Source organism: Pseudorasbora parva, chromosome 17, assembly GCF_024679245.1.
Source record: "Pseudorasbora parva isolate DD20220531a chromosome 17, ASM2467924v1, whole genome shotgun sequence".
NCBI classification, from domain to species: domain Eukaryota; kingdom Metazoa; phylum Chordata; class Actinopteri; order Cypriniformes; family Gobionidae; genus Pseudorasbora; species Pseudorasbora parva.
In genome coordinates this window covers 20,858,474-20,874,728 of record NC_090188.1, presented here as the reverse complement: position 1 = coordinate 20,874,728, position 16,255 = coordinate 20,858,474, and the positions used below count along the sequence as shown (strand labels likewise).

General features: G+C 35.1%; 2 protein-coding genes across 6 annotated transcripts in view; both read left to right on the top strand.

Annotated features, from left to right (window-relative positions):
* The first annotated feature begins 465 nt into the window (after positions 1-465).
* sdhaf4 (succinate dehydrogenase complex assembly factor 4) lies at positions 466-3,662 on the top strand. The gene is made up of 3 exons (XM_067421298.1): positions 466-856; positions 1,018-1,149; positions 2,285-3,662. The coding sequence occupies exons 1-3, from the start codon at positions 778-780 to the stop codon at positions 2,392-2,394; spliced, it is 321 nt and encodes a 106-aa protein (XP_067277399.1). The 5' UTR covers positions 466-777; the 3' UTR covers positions 2,395-3,662.
* Positions 3,663-4,320: 658 nt separating this feature from the next.
* The window catches only part of smap1 (small ArfGAP 1), a 130,947-nt gene continuing 119,012 nt past the window's right edge, over positions 4,321-16,255 (top strand). For all 5 annotated transcript variants that reach the window (XM_067421292.1, XM_067421291.1, XM_067421290.1 and 2 more), the window contains exon 1: positions 4,321-4,627. In XM_067421292.1, coding sequence (XP_067277393.1) covers positions 4,510-4,627 — 118 coding nt within the window. In that variant the 5' untranslated portion in view covers positions 4,321-4,509. The remainder of the gene's footprint in view (positions 4,628-16,255) is intronic.

Genomic DNA, 16,255 nt, shown 5'->3' with positions numbered 1-16,255 from the left:
CACATTGCGCAATTCAAAATTGTCTCAAAAAGTTTTGAGGAACTTTTTCATTGGGTTCGTTTAGATTCACGAATTATTTAATATTGTAGGCTAAAATTTACACGTTATAATGTCCGAGGTAGGCTATAATTGATCTTACAAATTACATTTAGGGTTATTAAAAGGGATTCGTTTTATTAGTTATTTTTTATGTGTGCACATGAAATGTAAAACAGTATTGAATATCTGATTCAAAATGATCTATCATGATACAGTAGGGTTGTTGTTTTTTGTATTAGCCTACAATGCAATTAAGGGATCGAAGCCTATCCCTTAAAAAAAATCACATTACATAATATCATTTCACTTTATACAATCCATAAAATGTCAATTTATATGTGTAGCTATGCAATCAGACCTTAAAAACTTAACTGCAATAGCCCTACCATCAAAAAAAAAAAAAAAAAAAAAAAAATAGGCTGTAGTTTTGGAGTAGCCTATGTTATGTAACACTAACACGAATCTATATTTTGGCTCTTCATTTCACTGTTTCATAAGAATCGTATTATTCCAGGGAACCTGGGAAACCCCCATGCAAAGCAGATTTATTTAAATGTTCATAATCATGCTTCTGCCCTTTTTTAGCGCCGCCGCGACCATCTCGAGTGCATTTTGTGTCCCCAAATGATGACGCACGCAACGTCATTTAGCGGCGTCAAAACATTCTTCCGTTGTGTAATTTTCTGCAGCGACAAGGGGAAAAAGTTCATAACAGATTAGCGCAGCGTTTCACGCAAAATGTCCCTTTTACGTGTTTGCTGTACGACAGCTAGACGTTTGGTAAAGAGAGGATTGTTTTTAGAGTCGACTTATACTGGTGAGTGTCTATTGGGATGCATGCACAACATGCGTATTTGTACTTATGTCACATTATTCTATATAATTTCGCAACCTTCTTTATATTGATTACTGAAAATCGTGTTGAGTCTCACGAACAGCGACAGATTTGTTGAAATATTGCGCTGCTGTTCCCTACAGCATGTCATAGGACAGCAGGATATGCATCTGGTGGGGCGACCAAAGATAAAGAACCTTTAAAGAAAGCGAAAACGCCCCAAGGACGATTTGACATGGACGAAACTGAGTCTAAATCTAAAGATGTCCTTAAAAGTAAGAGCACACATCATCTCTGTTATACAGTTATTACAGTTGTAGAATAAATTACATAAAGGACAGAGAAAAGTTATAAGGAGGGATATACACTACAGGCCAAAAGTTTGGACACATAACTATTTGAAATGTTTTTGAAAGAAGTTTATTTTTATATTGTGATATATTATTACAATTTAAAATAATTGGGTTTAAAAAAATGTATTATACTTTATATGATCATTTATTTCTGTAATGCAAAGCTGAATTTTCAGTAGCATTCCTCCAGTCTTCAGTGTCACATGATCCTTCAGAAATCATTCTAATATGAGGATTCATTTTCAAGGTTGGAAACAGTTCTGCTGCTTAATATTTTTTCATTACCTGTGATACTTTTTTACAATACTTTGATGAATTAAAAAAAAAGCAAATGTTTTAAAAATAGAAATCTTTTGTAACAACAATATACACTACTGGTCAGTACTTTGGGGTCAGCCATTTTTTCTTCTTTCTTTTTTTGAAATAAATCAATAATTTTATTCAGCAAGTATGTGTTAAAATTGATAATAAAGTAGATTTATATTATTTGATTATTATTATTTTTTTGTTGAATACATGCAGTTCTTTTGAACCTTTTATTCATCAAATATATTAGGCAGCAGTGTGTTTCCAACACTCATAATAAATCAGAATATTGATTTCTGAAGGATCATGTGATAGACTGGATATCACATGTGACACTGAAGACTGGAGTAATGATCCTAAAAAATTCTGCTTTGCATCACAGAAATAAATGATAATTTAAAGTATAATAAATTGAAAACCAAATATTTAAAATTGTAATAATCTTTCACAATATATAAAAAAAAAGATCTGTATTTTTGATCAAATAAATGCAGGCTTGATGAGCAGAAGAAACTTCTTTCAAAAACATTACAAATAGTAATGTCCAAACTTTTGGCCTGTACTGTAGCATCTATATCATACTTTAGCTCTTTTATTTTTATTTTTTTTAAAGCTGCATTTAAAAAAAAGCACACACCTATAATTTTATTTTTAATACAAATATAATGAAAATACAAAATAATTAATAATACATTATAAGTTATATGTATTTTAAGTGTATACAATTAATGTGTAATTTATTCTTCAACAGGATTTCCAGATGATGTGAATCCAGAAACTAAGGAGAAAGGTGGTCCCAGAGGCCCTGAACCTACACGATACGGGGACTGGGAAAGGAAGGGTCGTTGTATTGATTTTTAGATTAGCCTGTTAAAATATTCACATTTATTTATTTTACCATTTGAATTTAATTCCTAATTCTCTATATAAATAAGAGAATGTATGTATGTCCAGAAATTATGTATGTCTCCCCTGATTGTATGGGCCTACTATAGTAAACTACTTGAATTAATCTGTTTAATCTTTAATTGGTATTATGAGAAGAATCTGCCTTCATTTGTAATATTGACATTATACAGTTAAACCAAAATGTATTCAGACACCTTCAACATTTCCTCACATTTTACAGTTTATTTGCTATAGTTTAGAAAATGGTAACATAATATGACAAGAACTTAACTTACAAGAGTTAAACAGTATCAGAACAAAATCGTGATAATGCCAGATAACTTTGATAGAAAGGTATGTAATGGAACCTGTTACATTTAAGTACACAATTAGATAATACCAATTAAGGTCGACCGATTACCAAGCAATGCTTCATTTTGTGCTTCAATGCTTCATTTGTCTGTGGTGTAAAAGGTAGCATTAAAAAAAAACACTTAAGCAAAACATGGTCACATCAAAGTGTGAATAATTTTGGACCCACATTTTTATCAGTTTTACTGGTAGTCCACTGTATGAATTTTTTTTGGGTATAATATGTCAAAGTTTACTTCATTTATTTAGCTATACTCACTTACATACATGATTTATAGTGTCCTGCACCCACTAGTAAGGGTAACACAGTGTGCGAAAGGTTTCTTTCGAAGGATGCATATTTAATCATACAATGTTATAATATATTATTGATGCATTTCAAACAATTCATAGAAAGTTTTGTCACAAGGGCATTCATGTTTTTGTTATCGTGTAATTAGTCAGTGTTATTTTGTGGAAAAGAGTAGCCTACATGTATAAATTCTATAGGTTCTCTATATGTATCTTGCACATTAATTGTTATATTGTTATATAAAGGCAGTACCATATCAGCCTTTACGCACAGGGTTTTAAAGCATTATCAGGGCACCGCAGCAAGGCTGGGAGAGATGGCCTGATCAGCCTTAAATTTGCATCTAAATAACTCTGCAAAGACTACAAAACTGAACAGTTGTAGTTTGGCTGATATGTTACTGGGAATAATTCTAGAAGGCACCTTCAACAAATACATATACTTTGCTGTCCCCATGTGTTTTTATTCAAAGAGACACATATTCTATGACTTTTGTTGAGAGCAATGAGAGATGGTATAAACTATATATAGGATGAAAATAGCTATTTTTAGCTTATTGAATGCCTACGTATATCGCCTGTGCAATATTACAGTTTTTTTTAGATTGTATTTAAATATGAAAATCATACAGAAATGTCATAATGTTGACAAAATGTTTCCATTTATTTTTTTTATTTGATACATTTTGTCTAGATAATGTTGAAATTAATTTAAAGTTTTATTTGTAAAATGTGTTGTTAGAAATTGGAATGATTTAAAAATATAGATTTTAAAGTTTAATTTGTAATAATTGTATTATTATTTATTTGAAGTTTCTGTCAGAGTGTAACATTTTGACCATTTTGACACTGGCTTTCGTAGACAGGATTGCAAGCTTTAATGTCAGTCACCCAGTTTATAATAGGCAGTACCTTTTCCCGAAGTAAACCATAGTCTATTTATTAGGTTTTAAACAAATACAAATATTCTACGTTACCTTAGATATGATTTAAACATAACTCCACATTTCGCGTCAGACCGGCTACCCAACCTTCCAACAGACACATACGTCAGCAATGACGTAAAAGTCACAGTGGCATCAAAATGGGATTTCACAAAGCATAGGTCTGACTTTAAAAATTGTATAAAAATAATATATTGCTTAAATTTGATTAAATTGTTTCCCGGTTTCATATTCACTGTATTTTAAATCTATTTTAGTTATCCCACTGTACTTCGTCTCCGTTTCCGCTTCCGGTCTGTTCCTCCAATCGGCCATATTCCGCCGCTCAGTCTCAACCCAGTCGCCGCTCCGTTGCCGTGAGCCCATCATAGTTTCATTTCACAGGGGATGGTCTTCCATTTATAACGATCCAGTTGAACAGAGTGAATCGGGGGAAAGACCGTTGATTTTATCCAGAGACGTTGACAGAAAACGGTCCGAGATGACGACGCGATCGGAGAGGGAAAAGGCTCAGAAACTGAACGAGCAGCATCAGGCCATTCTGTCCAAAATGCTGAGAGAGGATGATAACAAATACTGCGCCGACTGCGAAGCCAAAGGTGAGATCTGAAAATCTCCTTCACTAAACATAAAACTTGCGTTTGATGTTTTGATCACCTGTCGTTGAACAGCCCGTTCAGGTTTCTCATGCTTCACGGTCCTGAGTCACCCGGAGGAAAAAAAAACCGTATCTGTGTGTCAACCCACCGAGCTGCCGATTTTGACATTTGAATTTAATGAAGCCCAGACCCTGTTTAGGTTGACAGCTCATCTGTCTTATATCCGGCGAATCACTATTCAGCCATGCGTCCTTGACCAAAACCATTACTAATGCATGAATGGAAAACCAGTCTGGAGTTGAACTAATCAGAAGGTCTGATAGTGCAACCCTGACGTTCCATTGTCAGGTGGTGCTATATAAGAGAGATTAACCTACAGTATAAATGTGTAGCGGCTTTGATGATGATGATGATTCAGATGGTGATCACTGTTCCACATATCCACCTGTTTCATAATGGTTCACCTTAGTACAGTGCATACTACCCCCTTATGTTTCCACAGGGACTATGCAGCCAAAAGTGATACTTACCATTAAGCACAAGTGAAAGTAGTTTTTAGTTCCTGGTCCTATCAATATCTTTACTTCAGATTTTAACCAGGCGACCATAACCATAATAGATGTTCAATTGGGTGGTCTCTCTAGGTGTGTTCACTTTAAGTCGTCACTGTGTCAGCACATTTTAAGGAAGGGAAGGTTGTTATTATACTTTAATAATACAAAGTCACCATGAATGCAAAATGGATCATACATTTTAATATTATGTGTGTACCATTTTTGTCATTATTATTTTAATTCATGTGGCCTTGTAATCTTTAATCAAAACAACTTTTAAATAACCTCAATAAAATCAATGTCTAGAAAGATGGACAAAATCAAGTTCCGCCATTTATTCTCGTTCGAGAATTTGTTGCCCTCAAATATACGCCACAATATGAAAGAAAAGACTATTGCAAACGTCCGTTTCGTGCCAACTTTAATGTGTGAAACATGTTGAAGACTAAAATGTAAAATTTTAAAAGTTTTAATAACCTATGAGAATATATTTTTTTCTATTATCTGTTTAGTAAATGCATGTTATAGATATTATTGTGAACAATTTATTTGTGCATGTTTTATCATTTTATAAAGTTTTGACCTCATAATGTTTAATCTTAATGTCATACCTCGATATTCCAGTGGAAATGACGTTTGCTCAGGGCTGCATTTTCCAAAAGCATCGTAAGCTTAAACGGTTAGTTCACCCAAAAATGAAATTGATGTCATTAATAATTTTCAGATCGACAATGTCACGTGATTTCAGCAGTTTGGATCGAGTGTCAAACTGCTGAAATCACGTCAGATTGGCGTTCCGAATCATTGATTGATTCACTGGTTCATGGCCATTTGAATCTTTATTTGAGGAACACAGAAGAGAAGACAATAATGAGTTTTTGTTATATTTGGACCAAAATGTATTTTCGATGCTTCAAGAGATTCTATTTAACTAACTGATGTCACATATGAACTACTCTGATGATGTTTTTATTAGCTTTCTGGACATGGACAGTGAAGTGTGCATAGACTGCAAATGCCCAACAAATACAAAATATCTTAAACTGTGTTCCGAAGATGAACGGAGGTTTAATGGGTGTGGAATGACATTAGGTTGAGTCATTAATGACATTAATTTCATTTTTGGGTGAACTAACCCTTTAAGTTGATCATAGAACAGTTGCCACCAGTGGTCTCTACGATCAACTTAGGCTTACGATGCTTTTGGGAAAACACAGCCCTGATCATATCTTCCTCTTAAACCCGCTCCACATGTCAAAATCCAATCGACAACCCACATTGAACCAAATTCCGCCCTACTTTTTCTTTTTCTATAATTCATTACACTTGGATATACTTCAGAATACACAACAAATGATCCGGTTGCCATTTCCTTTCCATGACTTCTATATGTCATTGTTATAGTAAATATCGCCACAAAGTTGCAAGCAGGTTCTTTACTGTCACGTTTGTTGCAGCTGTGTACGGTTGTACTTGTAACATGGTGCTAAACATTGAGAACAAAATGCATTCTCATTTCCTCTTATTTCCTTGCATGGTGGATGTTTTTTTTAAATATTTATTGTGGCCTTAGTGACATTGCTATTTACTAGCGACAATCTTGCCAACCGATCCTGATGCAAGCTTATAGGTGTACAAATTCAAAAACTTGTTATAGTCCCTGAACAATGTCCCATTGTAGAGATTGCATCCTGGGTGGAATGTGAATTAAAGGTGTTCTACGGTCTAGGGTTCATCATAGTCCATCAAAAAAACACTGGATGGCACTATTTTCTGTCTCTTCCATTTCCATCGTCTTTTCTATTATAAACCCTTTCTGCCTTCTCATAAAGGTCCGTTATTTCCACATAGAGCGTGTGAGAATATATAGGCAGGAGGCAGTCTTCGGCTCTGCGGCGATGTCGCAGGCCTTCTCCTTCTCGAGCTCCCCTCTCAGCTTTCGTCTTAACCAGACCAGAGCTCTCTGGTGTCTTAAGTGGAGCCACACCTCACTGCTCATATTGCCTGGCCTCTTTCTGCCTCTCTCTTACACAATGCTAGTGCTGATGGGTGGAGTTTTGTAGCTTTTGAATGACAGCCTTGCAAGAGTTTTAAAGTTTAAATGATGTCATCATTTACTCGCCCTCATGTCTTTCCAAGCCTGTATGTATAACTTGCTTTCTTTTGTGGAACATAAAAGAAGATATTTTGAAGAATGTTGACCATTGACGAAAAACATTGAAGTGTGTCAAATGACGCACTATGGATTAATCACTATGTACGCTACATATGCATCTAGATAAGAATTTTATGAAGTTATTTTCTCATTCATTATCAGCGTCTGATGACCACAAACCCGGTACATATGAAAAGCTGCGATATTTGAAAGGATGTGCATAGTGTTCAACATTCCACACTTTGTTTTTTGATTAAGTGCATCATATGGGTATTTAAAGCCAAAACAAAGCTTGATGACGCCTTGATTTTGCGTAGCTTTTATTATGCTGCAGACTAAGGCTGCACGATTAATCGAAATCGAATTTTAATTAAATAAATAAATACCAGTGTGTTAGCGAAGAGCAGGTCTGAGATCAGGAGTAAACGCCGCTCCGTCTGAAAGACTGCAAGTTTGAGTCCCTTATAACGTGCGTTTGAAAAAAGCAACACGAGTCAAACATCTTCACAAACTAGTGAATAAATATAATATTTCTAGTGTTTTTTTTGGGATATTTTAATCAAAACATCTTATATTGTGCCTTTAAATTGCATGTATTTTATTTGGAATTTTCAGAGTACTCACACCGTTTATACTACAAAATGGGATGCAAAAAATATTTAATTTTACACAGAAGAAAGATATTAAAGTTTAATTTTTAGCTGAACTATGTCATCTTGGTCCTATTATGCACGATTCATCTGAACATAATTCTGCTATAATATATTTAATTGAACTGCTAATTGGTAAAATCAACTCCCAAGTAATTTTTTGACATGTTGAATATTGTTTCATTTAGAAATATGTGACACTATGGGAGTAAAATGCTGTTTCATGTTGGTTCATTTGACAGAGACCAACTTAAATGTGCAGAGTGATTTCTGAGAAACGCTGTTGATAGTAGAGTGCCGCAACACACTTGTAGCCAGTCAGCAGTAGGGGCCCTATACAAATAATGGGGGAAGAGAGAGAGATTTGAGCAAGAGGGAGATTTGAAGAAAGCCTGTAGAAAGAGAAATGCCTGAGAGACATTAAAAAAAGAGAACAAGCCAGAGGAATATCACTGGAAAAAGAAGGGATATGATCAGGAATGAGCTTTAGAACCTGCGTTAATATTAGAAAAGCTTTCCAGCGCTGGGTTTCTCAGAACCTAAAAAATGGTCATATTTGCATTATATTGACAAAAAAGTATTGTGTCTTGTCTGTAGTGAAGCACAATCCTGATATGGCTAGCTGAAGTGTTATTATTATATTATTATTTTTATGTATATATATTTTTTTATTGCAGCTATTTTTCCCCTTATGTTTGTGCCTCACAACTTTGACTCCGCATGGTTGTAGAATCGAGAGACTGCCATAAACTGCGCTGTCAAGTAAAGTAGGAGACGAAATTTACAGAGTGCAGTAGATGTGCTGAGTGTGGCACTGCTGGAGCTGCTGGTTCTAGATGATGGATGTGATTAGACGTGACAGAATAGTAGGGATCGGTCAGACATGGCTGGGCACAGTGTGTCCAGAGGCTTTTATTTACTTTGTGCAGTGCTGCTCTCTCGCTGCCTGATGCCACTATGCCCGCTGTCACCGACATGCAGAACACCACCGGAGAATGAACCCAGCCTATGTTTAAGGTCGTATTTGCTTTGTGTGTGCAGATTTTGTTAACCTGAGGGACACACACACACACACACACACACACACACACACACACACACACACACACACACACTGTCAGGCTACTACATTTGTGCTGTGGGGCGAGGACTGATGTCATTGAGGTCTTGCATTATAATCTTTATTGTCTGGTAGAAGAAGGTTTAAAGGTGTTTTGACAGGTATAAAGCTTCAGTATGACAGTTAGTAATAACATTTTACATGTTTACAATATTTTTCTTTGTTCCTCAATTTCAATTCACCCTGTGGGTTTTTGAGACCAGTTATTAATATAATAACATACCCTTTGCATGATCATTTTTTTAAATACTTTATGAGTATTATTTTACTGCATTTCTTCTTCATCTTCATTATAATTATTATTAAACAATGCAATAGTAATAATTGCCAAGGTTAAATTGAGGATACAGATTATCTAAGATTATAATTGACACATCCTCATGTAAAACAGGCTTTTCTTTAATAACCTAAATTTTATTCTGGTGTTTATATACAATTATAATATTTATTAATATTTTGAATAGCTTTTAATTTTTGCTTACAGTTTTAGTAATTCCATGTGCTTTTAAAAAATATATATTTATATTTAGCTTTTAATGTATTTATTATTTTTTTATATCAGTTTTAGTTTTAATAATTTAGTACTTCAACCTTAATTTAATTTAATACTTTATATGTTTCGCTTAATTTTTTTAATCTAATATTTTTAGATATATTTTATTTTCAAGTTTTCAACATTATTTCAATTAAAGAGAATGCATTTTAATAGTTTTACTTTCTTCAATATCAACGTTTCATCCATTATTATTAATATTATTATTATTAACCACAGTTTTGGACTCTTTGCCAGTTAAACTCTTATTCTGCTTTGCATGCTGGGTGAAAGGCAGACCCCAATCATTGCATCTTAACCCCGGTAGTTAAGCCGATCTGTGATGTAATTAATAGGTGTCATAGACATGTTGTATTTTTAGCTACCTCAGTGATCAGTACTGTTAATGATAGTAAGCGTTTATTATCAGTCAGATTTGATTGTGGTTAAATGCATTACAATTCCCACAGATTATCATAGTAAAATCATCCAATGGACAGACTATTTATACATATTATATCTACTTATAGATATAATGTGCCATTAACCAGCAAGCAGTGAGTGTGCTCATATAAGCTTTTTTTTCTAAAACTCTGTGGGCACAGATTCTGGGAATGCCTCTGGGCAGATCTAGTAATGAGTAATGATCCAATCATAACCGCCTCAGGACGGAAGACAAGTGTGTGTGTGTCCTTCCTGCTTTAAGTGCTGATAGAGGCGTATTTGTGTGTATGTATTGGTCTTTCATTGGGTCTGGCTACTGGAGAGTGTTGAGAGAAGTGTCTATTTGATAGTCTCCCCATCTTTTACTTCCTCTGCACATGCACACGCCACAAGGACAGGCAGGAAATGTGCTCTTGTACTTCCTCCTCTGTGCTCTCTTTCACACTGTCACTCACAGAGATAAGAACTGCGGAGAGTCTGCGTCAGCATCTTTGTGTGTTTTGCTTATTCTGTTCTCCAGAAGTTATATTTTGATTTAAGAGGGGGGAAAACCTGAGAGTAAAAATATTAGGGCTGTCAACTGAACGTGATCAATTGTGTTTGATGAAACCCCTATAAAAATGCGAGCGATCACAGGACTTGTACATTATTTTTAAATAAGCTCTGACATGTTTTTGACATGTTTTTGCCCATTTGAATGAGTCCCGTTTGCTGCTACAGCTCGACTCGCCAAACAACACTTACCAAGAGCAGTAGCACAGAATGAGTAAGGAGCCATTCGCACTGCTCATGTTCTTGGTTCAAAAACCCTTGAGAGCACAATAAAATGGAACAGAATCCAGGGGTCTGAGAGGCATCCAAAAACGGCAGCTGGCCCCTAAAATACCACAGATGGATTGGAAAATAAATAGGTTGCTGTGAAGTGTAGGCATGGCTTATGTTAATTAATATGAAAAGAAACAAACACTATACAACTTAAAAGTTTGTGGGCAGTATTTATTTGTATAAGTTAACTTTTTTTAAATTATTATCCAGCAAGAACACATTAAATTGATAAGTAACATTAAAGACAGTAATACTGTAACAATATTAAGAAAATATATTAAAAAAAAAAATTTTAAGCAATACAACTGTTTTTAACGCTGTTAAAGGGATAGTTCACTTTAAAATGAAAATTGTCATCATTCCTCACCCACAAGTTGTTTCAAACCTGTATGAATTTCTTTCTTCAGCTGAACACAACGGAAGATGTTTTGAAGAATGTCAGTAACCAAACAGTTAACCGGAGCCATTGGCTTCCATAGTAGGAAAAAAAAATACTATGGAAGTCAGTGGCTCCAGTTAACTGTTTTGTTACTGACATTCTTCAAAACATCTTCCGTTGTGTTCAGCTGAAGAAAGAAATTCATACAGGTTTGAAACAACTTGAGGGTGAGTAAAGGATGACAGAATTTTCATTTTAAAGTAAACTATCCCTTTAACAATAAATGTCTATTGAGCAGCAAATCAGAATATTAGAATGATTTCTGAAGGATCATGTGACACAGAAGACGATTCATGGTGCTGAAAATTAAGCTTTGCCATCATTTCACAATATTGCTGTATATTTGATCAAATAAATGAAGTGTTAGTGAGCACAAGAAGCTTTCTTTTAAACCTATTATGAAAAATCATCTGTCAAACCTTTGAACAGTAGTATCAGCAAATACTGATATGATATGTAATTCATTTGAATATCATCTTGATTGACAGCAGCAGCCCTAATACCAGTGTATGTTAATGTAGTTATGTTGTTTAGACAACCCTTCATTCCACGCAATATCTGACCTCGCCGCAGCATTCACATCAAAAGGATTTCCCCTGCTACGTGAAACAATACTGAGCCTTTTCCTCTCTGTGTCAAGAATGATCTGCATGATCACTATCTCTGTGGGTGCATTCTAGAAATGCCTGCTGTAGCAGCAGCTTCCTTTCCTTTGTGGATTCTCAGATTGTGGCGAACACGCCGAATCGTCGTTCATGCTCAGGCGGTGTCTAAACATGCCTTCACAATAACTGGAAAAGAGATGATGTCATTGCAAATGAATTATGACCCCCAGTAATTACAGACAGACACAACCAGTCTTTTGCTCCTAGACTTCTTTTCCAGGGTTTTAGAATCTGCTCATTTTTTTCCATTTTGATTGTAAAAGCTGATCGTGGAATTTCAGGGGATGGATTTAAATATAGAAAATGTATTGATAACTGAACACATTATATTAAGCAAAATAAATTGTATAAAATTGTTTCTTAAATGTTTGTTAATGACTTTGACAGTGATCTGGAGTTTTTTTTCCCCCATAGACTTTAAGGGGAAGTTCACCCAAAAATGAAAATTGTCATTTAAATACCCTTGCGTCACTCCAAAACCTTGTTTTTCTTTCCCTGCAGAACATAAAAGAAGATATTTTGGAAATGTTTTGATTGCCAGTCAGTTTTAATTCCAGCTTTCCTCAGTTTTATGGTCAGAATTTACAATGGAGTTCAATGGGAACCAAAACATTTTCAAATTATCTTTAATGTTCTGCAAAAGAAAGAAAGTCACACAGTTTAGAATGGCATGAGAGCGAGAGGAGGAAACAATTTTTATATTTTAGTTGACATAATAGGTTTGTTAAATGTACTCAATGTAACATTATTTAAATATTAGGCTTCCTCCTTTATTAGGACTTTATTTCTAGATGTCTGTTTCATTGTTACCTCTAATCAGGTATTATTTAAAGAATAATTAAATAAAAGCTACAATCAATTTAGAGACTGGCAAATATGCGTCTCATCCAGTGCTTAATTTTGCCCAAATATTAGCCTGCTGTTTTATGGACGGCTCTGCCAGCTGGAGTGTTTTCAGTTAGAGCAGCGGTTATGCTCCTTTATAATGCTTTTCAGACAGATTCCATTCCACTCAAAGCCTGGATCAAATTGGGCCGCGTCTATAGATGTCACCGTGGAGTGTGGAGTCTGAGACTGAGAGTGTTTGGTGGTGGTGACCAATTGTCATGGCCAGTTCATTTCTGTCTATCATGCTCTAGAAATGAGTGATGGTGAACTTTCAGTGTAAGATGCTGTTGTTGAGATCCCTTAATGAAGTTTTTGAAGCCCCAAGCTGTCAGTTGCATAGCTGTCTATGAAGAGTACAGAAAGCTCTTAGATTTCATTAAAAATATCTTCATTTGTGTTCCGAAGATGAACGAAAGTCTTGTGGGTTTGGAACAACATGTTACAGAATTAAAATTTTTTTGGGGTGAACTATAGCTGAATATATTAAGAGTTTTATCATGAAAGCCGGTCTACCTCTCATCAAAGCGATAGTGTCTTGAGGTATTTTCCTTTAGTTTGTCAGCAGGTGGTGCAAAAGAGACATTCGCTGGTTTGACTTATAGCACAAGTATTTGGTTAAACTGTTGACTAGATTTATGTTTATTCATTGTGGTGTGATTTGGCTTAGTTCTCCCAGCTCTGTGGATGAAACCCTGCAGCTACAGTCTTACCAGAATAAAGATGGGAATTTAGGCTTTTGTGTCCCTGGCAGTGATTAATTTAAGCAGTGTTCAGCTCACTATAGGCCTTTATCTCATAAAGAGCATGCGGCTGTGTTCCAAATGAAATAGTAGAGCACTTCTGCAGTATACACTATATTTTTTAGTATGTGAATTTAGCATGAAAGTTAGCCTTGTATTGCCTAGAGGCCTATTTGGACGGGATTAGTTTTCCAGGGGGCCATTAGAGAAAATCGTGTTTCACAGACATACTTTGGGATTTTAATCCCATCTGAATCTGCCAAATGTTTCTTACACAACCTTTGTAAAATAAAATGCCACAGCAAATTACCTAGTGTTTTTCTGCAAACTCAGCGGTCCTCTGAGAAATCTAATCCTATATTCGAATGCGAATGTCTGTGTTAGCTGATGTTGTATTATCCTAACGCTTCTCCTTGTGTTTTTTTTAAACTAACTGAGCTACCGTTTGCGCACCAATCTTTGGCATGCTTTCATTTAATTTAAATATTATGGATGGTGTCTGATGAAAAGATAAAAGTATAAAATTAATGGTAACCCTTTACAAAAAGGTTGTATTAGTTAATGCATTAGTTAACATGAACTAACCATGAGCTACACATCTGTTCAGCATTAGTTAATCTTTGTTAATGTTAGTTAATACGAATCCAGCTGTTCATGGTTTATTCATCTTAGTTCACAGTGCATTAACTAATGTTAACAAAATTTTAATAATGGATTAGTAAATGTTAAAATGAACATTAATAAGATACAAACAAAGATAAAAACATAATTTATATGTGAAGTTCATTAGTAGTTCATGTTAACTTGTGTAGTTAACTAATGTTAGCTAATGAACCTTATTGTAAAGTGTTACCAAATTAAAAAATAGAGCCAAATCGTATAACCCTGAAAAAGACTACCCATTTTAATATCAGTGTCAGGACAGGTAATAAAATAACAATAATAACACAATATTTGTGTACGTTTGGGATAAGATTATTTTTTTTCTACTTTGAAAAATGAATACTTTTCAGCAAAGACACATTCAATTGGTACAAAGTGACAGTAAATAAATTTAATAATTAATTAATATTTATTAATATTTATATAATTAAAAAACATTAATAATGTTACAGAAGCTTTCAATAAAAAAAAAGCACGGTTCTTTAAACTTTCTGTTCATCAAAGAATCCTAAAAAAATTATCATGGATTAAAAAAAAAAAAAAATTAAGCAGTTATTTTCAACATTGATAATAATGTAAGAATGTTTCTTGAGCACCAGATCAGCACATTAGAATGATTTCTGAAAGATCACGTGACACTGAAGACTGGAATAATTTGTCATCACAGGAAGAAAGTGTATTTTAAAATAGGTTAAAATGTAAGCTATTTTAAATTGTAGTAATATTTTACAATATTTTACTGTCATTTTGATCAAACAAATGCAGCACTGACTGGTGAAAGATCATAAGATAATTCTTTCAAAACCATTACCAAAAAAAACCTTGCCTATACACCAAACTTTTGTAGGTTAGTGTTTGGACTTGAAAACTAATATTAATCTGGTAGAATGCATTGCTTCAAACATACAGCATTTTGTATTTTCATATCTTTTCAGCACACATTTCCACAATTTTCTTAATGCTGTATGATCAGACATCGAAAGTCCTCAGGTTATACTAATCTCCAGTGCCTCTCACCAGCAGGGGGCAGCACAACACCACCTAAAGCCAAAGTGAACCGGTTCATCTATACTTTTTCTGTTCTAACTTAAATGACGTGGGTTCCTTGGCTGCAGGTCACATTCTCCAAAACTAGCTTTTAACACAAATGTTATGAGATTATGGATGTTTACAGAGGTCACAGTGAGTTGGCCCTTCCCTCAAGTTCACTCAGTCTTTTCTCTCCTTTCCACCTGACAGAACAGCCACTGTGCCAAAGCCTTTACTCCCCCCACTCCCCCAAACACTCTTCCTTTCCTTCCCTCACCTGTCAGAGATAGCAGACACACACACATATGCGCACACCTTTTCTCTCAGTCTCTGTCAGACGTCTTTCTCCTGCTAGGCTGGAATAGAGGGCTCTAATTTCATGCTCTGCTAGTCTTCCCTCTGTGAGGCCGAATTCTACTGTCACTCAGTTGGACTCCACTGCCAGTTTTGAGATGCCGTGTGTGTATGTGTGTGTTCTCGTGCCTCGGAAGACTGACAGAGTGGAGCTTTTCTTTGAACAGGGCCTTTTTTTCCTCTAATGAAGGAGTTAGTTCTCTCAGGATCTCTGACTGGCTTTAATCTTTAATTGAAGTCTTAATTTATTTGGGAGGCTTTGTAGAGTGTGTCGTCAGTGGTGTCTGCTGTTTTGAGCTTGTGTCTGTGAAGAGGAAGGTTTTGGCAAATGTTGTGTGTATGCGTCCGCTTTCGTTTTGTTTTTAGGTCTGAAAAATCAGAGCTTTTACTGTTGTTTCTCAAAGATTGCTTTATTTAATCTTTATAAATAAAATGAGCTGCTTAGATTGCACTCCCCTTGTGATGTAGGAAGGGGATTTATTATACTACCACCCCTTAATCTGCACGTTTCCACCCACAGCACCGCCATTTTGTTTTCGCGAGTGACACCGGTGTACCAGTCCAAAATAT

Bases quoted from the DNA above. Each gene is read 5' to 3' on its own strand.
- sdhaf4 (XM_067421298.1), top strand. From the start codon at position 778: ATGTCCCTTTTACGTGTTTGCTGTACGACAGCTAGACGTTTGGTAAAG. The intron at 857-1,017 runs GTGAGTGTCTAT...TGTTCCCTACAG, and splicing joins TTTAGAGTCGACTTATACTG to CATGTCATAGGACAGCAGGA. The intron at 1,150-2,284 runs GTAAGAGCACAC...ATTCTTCAACAG, and splicing joins ATCTAAAGATGTCCTTAAAA to GATTTCCAGATGATGTGAAT.